This window comes from Anguilla anguilla, chromosome 6 (assembly GCF_013347855.1).
Source record: "Anguilla anguilla isolate fAngAng1 chromosome 6, fAngAng1.pri, whole genome shotgun sequence".
In the NCBI taxonomy this organism is placed as follows: Eukaryota; Metazoa; Chordata; class Actinopteri; order Anguilliformes; family Anguillidae; genus Anguilla; species Anguilla anguilla.
This window is the reverse complement of record NC_049206.1, coordinates 3,474,075-3,479,074: the sequence shown is the minus strand read 5'-3', so window position 1 is coordinate 3,479,074 and position 5,000 is coordinate 3,474,075. Positions and strand designations below refer to the sequence as shown.

At 49.6% G+C, this 5,000-nt stretch overlaps 1 protein-coding gene across 1 annotated transcript in view; it reads left to right on the top strand.

Annotated features, from left to right (window-relative positions):
• Positions 1–5,000, top strand: part of LOC118229419 (potassium/sodium hyperpolarization-activated cyclic nucleotide-gated channel 2-like) — a 45,465-nt gene that overhangs the window by 13,103 nt on the left and 27,362 nt on the right. The window contains 1 exon segment of the mRNA XM_035421359.1: positions 602–763. Within this exon segment, the coding sequence (XP_035277250.1) occupies positions 602–763 (162 nt within the window).

The following is a 5,000-nucleotide window of genomic DNA, read 5'->3' as shown; positions in this document are numbered from 1 at the left end:
GGCCATTAAAGTCAACCTGACAGAATGATTAAGGAAAAGGTGACATTGTGTAAACTAGAAAGAAAGGCATGTGCTGATTTATTTACAGAATGAGTCATTGTTTGTTCTCTCTCTTCTTGAAAAGTTTATAGCCCAATCAAATGCCTTTCTTTCTCTGGACTGTAGCCAATTTAAAAAGATTTTTTTTGGTTTTGTTTTAATATTTACTCAGAAAATGTCACGACACATTTTGTTTTTGCTTCTAAGGTAATGCCGAGGTTAGAGCTTATTAATCTATTAGTGAACACGGCCTTTCCTATCACGATTACTAATAAGTGTAACACACGTGCAGGTATTGGCAATAACTAGAAACAAAAATTGTGGTAAACATGAACATGGGCACTGAGCAGGTTTTACCCAGAATTTGGCAGTTTTTTGTTTTTTGTTTTTTTGTTTGCTAAAGTGTACAGCAGTACATTTCACTTCAATACAGTTGTTGAAATGTAGGAAATGTTGAAATACAGCTGTTCTAACGCTCGCCCTCTGTGCCCCCCCCTCGCCCCCCTCCCCCCCCCCCCCCCCCCCCGGGATGCGGCTCACCTCTCTCTCCTCTGTTCCCCAGATCTTCCACATGACCTATGACCTGGCCAGCGCGGTGATGCGCATCTTTAACCTGATCGGCATGATGCTGCTGCTGTGCCACTGGGACGGCTGCCTGCAGTTCCTGGTGCCCATGCTGCAGGACTTCCCCGAGGACTGCTGGGTGTCGCTCAACAGGATGGTGGTGAGTCCCCAAAAAACCCTGCACCCCCCTCCCCACGGTCTCCACCCCCACTGTCTCCGCCCCTATCCCTACCATCCCCACCCCCTGCCCCCAAAATCCCCAACATCCCCACCATCTCCACCCCTGACCCCCAACATACCCAACCCCCTGTCCCCGAAATCCCCACCCCCACTGCCTCCACCCCTCTCCCTACCGTCCCCGCCCCCCGCCCTCGAAATCCCCACCCCTGACCCCCAACTTCCCTGACCCCCAGCATACCCGCCCCAAAATCCTGCCCTCTCACCCACAAAATACCCCCAATATACCCACCTCCAAATACCACCCCCCCCCCACTGTCTCCACCCCTGACCCTCCAACATACACCTGACTGCCGAAGGAATAAGAAACTCGAAAAAACCCACAAACACTGCAGCCTTCCAGGCCTGCGCAGTCCTGACATTTTGTCTGCAAAGGACATTTGTGCCGTTAAACACAAGTATCTCATATTAATTTAAAGGACTTTTTTCTTTTTTCTTCTGGAACGTGCTCTGCGGTAAACGATTCCTTTTTATGAAGGGCCTGATAGAGGGGTTGATCTAATAATGCGTCGAGCCCAATGACTCTCAATGTCAAACCGCTCGATGCGATTGGACAGCCGGAGGATGCGAGTGGAAGACGACAGGAAGTCCGTTGCCAAGATTCCACGAGTTAGAATCCCGGAAGTCTCGCCCCTGAGCCAATGACAGTGCTCCGTTGGTATTAATCATGTGACTACTGGACGTGCAGTGCCCGTCGTACCATACTGCACCGGGAGGTGGACCAATCAGGGGAGATGTGTTTGAGCGGAGAGCGTAAACTTTTGCTGCTCATCATTTTGCCGATGAAGTTATTTCCCCTGAAGCAGCGATGCGGAGGGGTAATTAATAACGAAGAGGCGCTGGACGAGACTGAGGAACACGGCTGATTTATGCCAGATGGTGCAGTGCAAACATCGTCGGAACTTTTTTTTTTGAACGGGATATTGTTTTGCAGCGATAGTCTGGAGTTTTGGAACTTTTCGAGGCCTGTCCTCTTGCTGCGAGTGTCGGCGTCTGATTTTGGGGCCCCCACAGACACCCTCGTCCGCTCTTCACTTCCTGTCTCATCTCAGCTGACGTTACGGCCCGTTTAAAAAAAAGAAATAAATAATAAAACAAAGCGAGACAGCGAAACGAGGCCACAAGCTGAAGGCATATTTATGCAGCTCACATTTCCCTGAGTTAAGATCTGTTTTTTAAACTCTTAAGTCTGTCCTCTGTGTATTCCTCCCCCCCCCCCCCCCCCCCCCACATCCACAACTCACTTTTTTTTTTAAGAGTCACATTTTGAGAAAGAGAAATGTGAAGTCTTTATGGCGACGATGATTCATACAGGCGAGGAGCTTGACAAAAGGATAAAAATACAGGAGGAAGAGGAGGTGCAGTGTTGAAGAAGGAGCAAGTGATGAGGTTCAGTGTTGATGAGGAGCAGGTGAGGAGATGCAGTGTTGATAAGGAGCAGGTGAGGAGGTGCAGTGTTGAAGAAGGAGCAGGTGAGGAGGTGCAGTGTTGATAAGGACAGGAGAAGAGGAGGTGCAGTGTTGAAGGAGGAGCAGGTGAGGTGCAGTGATGGTAAGGAGCAGGAGAAGAGGAGGTGCAGGTCTAAGGAAGGAGGAGGGGCAGGGGAGGTACTGGTGCACGCCTCTGTTTCTCATTGAATGCAAAGACGGCCCATTTCAGGACATATTCGTTCTCAAATCACCGTGATGTCTTGCGCGGGTCACTGACCGAAATGACACTTTTTTCCGTTCGAAACAAATCGCTCCTGTGAAATGGGATAAGACCTGATATTCCGGGACGGCTGCCTGCTCTTGGGAATGTGCTGACGTCCAGCGCTCACCCAGACGGTCTGTGTGACACGAGGAAATCCAGGTCATGGGTAATCAAGCCAGGGAACCAGCTGCACACTTTGCATTTAAATAGATTATGTACTTACTGTGTCCCAAATTTTCTTTTGCTTATTTTATTTACAGTGAATATAGTCCTTCATACTTCAGTCCTTGTTTGCTTCACATTCATATTTATCATTATTATTATTATTATTATTATTATTATTATTATTATTATTAGATAAATATATAGCTATATTATACAATAGTTTGATGGTCACCAGCTTACTTGAACAAGTAAAACTTAAGTCCATCATCCATATGTGGTGCCTGGTGTCCCTTTAAAGAGAAAGGAGCAGTTTAATCCTGCGATCTGCGTGACTTAACTGAAGATCTGCAGGCTAATCGGTGTGGCGTTTTTATTGAAGGAGGCGTGCGGATTAGAATTGCTGATTGGATTGTTGGGTGCACACGGGCGAGGACCACGGGAAGCCATTTCTGTTTTGGCGTGGCCAGCTTATAACGCACATCGCTTTCGATTTCCACAGTGGGGACAGGGGAAGACTCCTGTGCGCATTCTCATCAAAATGAGGTTGTTCTGTTTGTACTGCAGCAGTGCTGTTAATTCACAGGGTATATATATATTTTTTTCACATGTTTAAAGGGTCAAAACTGCTCTAGCGCTCGATCTAAAGCTGATCATAGAGCAGCCCGTGGCCTTATCTGTGGCTCTCCCCTCCTTACCCATAATCCCACGCTCTGTCGCTCGGTAACGCCTGTTGATGCGCGGTCTGCGGAGTCGTGCCACGCGGTTACCGTGCCGACGGCCCTCCGCCTGTTCCTCGTGATCCCACACCTGCCCAGGGACACAGAGGGACAGACGGACACAGACAGACAGACAGGTAGGGCAGGCAGACAGAGAATCTGAGAAATGGACAGAGAAACAGACAGACAGACAGACCTTGAGGCGCACACACAGACACATAGACAGGTAGACAGACAAAAAGGCAAACAGACAGAGAGGCAGGTAGAACAGACAGACAGACAGAGAGGGAGACAGACACACACACAGATAGGCAGAGATGTACAGACAGACAGAGAGGCAGACAGACAGGGAGGCAGGTAGAACAAACAGACAAACAGAGGGGGAGGCAGGTAGAATGAACAGACAGACAGACAGACAGACAGACAGACTTATAGAACAGGAGAAGCAAGAGAAGAGAACCACAGAAAGGATTTTACCCAGTCTACAGAGATAAGCCTGTAACCGGCTTCACTGAGTCTGCACAGTGCCAGTCTGCCCCTTGACTGTCTCTGAGTTCAAGCTTTTAAAACACATTTCATGCACAGTATCTGTGGTTGGCTTGGATGAGTCAGATCCTGCAGACTCTCAGCAGTGCAGAGGAGCTGAAGTGACGTGCTCCTGTGCGTGATCCTTAATGGCAGGCGGGAGTGGCTAGGTGAGACGGCACGGCAGTTCCCTTACGGGATCACAGACGCCGGAGTCTGACTCAGGGGAGGCGTGAGGGTCGCCTGCCAGAAGCTACCTGACAGGTGTGACAGGTGGAGATGGGCTCAGTGCCCGGGTCTGCCTGGCTCATTGATGTACAGGTGCCAGGTGGGCACAGGCTGAGGAATGGGCGGAGGGGGGGCAGATGTTCTCTGAATCACTGTGTGGGCAGAGAGGGGGCAATCTGGGCTGTTTCTTTTGAGAAAATTAATACTGTCTCTCTTTTTCCTCCTCAGTTTGTATCGGCCTCTACAGTAACTGTGTGCAAAGTAGTCACCGCCTCTCCTGTAGTACTGTGTGTAGCCCGTAGGGTGTAAAATAGTCACTGGCTCTCCTGTAGTACTGTGTGGCCTGTAGGGTGTGAAATAGGCACTGGCTCTCCTGTAGTACTGTGTGTGGCCTGTAGGCTGTAAAATAAGCACTGGCTCTCCTGTAGTACTGCGTGGCACGCAGTGTGTGAAACAGAAATCCGATATTCTCAAAGGGGATTGGTTGGTGGGTGGGCGGGGATGGGCGGTGTCTTGCATCACAAACAGTGGACTCAGCGATAAGCGATATCAGCCGATTCAGACCCTCTGCATCCCGTGGCTGTCTGCTTGTCCCCTAAGGGGGGTGGGGGGGTGGGGGATTAATTTTCAATATGAAGCTACAGTGTAGCCACTGAGCCTTTTCAGGCTAATCGACTGTAATTCAATGAGGGCGGACAATATGTAGCTGAGAGCCATCGCTGGCTTTGGTGCAACGCATTAAGAAGTGAGAAAAGCCAGCCGCTGTGGACAGAGGTGACTTCAGGGACAACTACAACGAGAGGGAAAGGGAGAGGGGAGAGAGGTAGAGAGAAT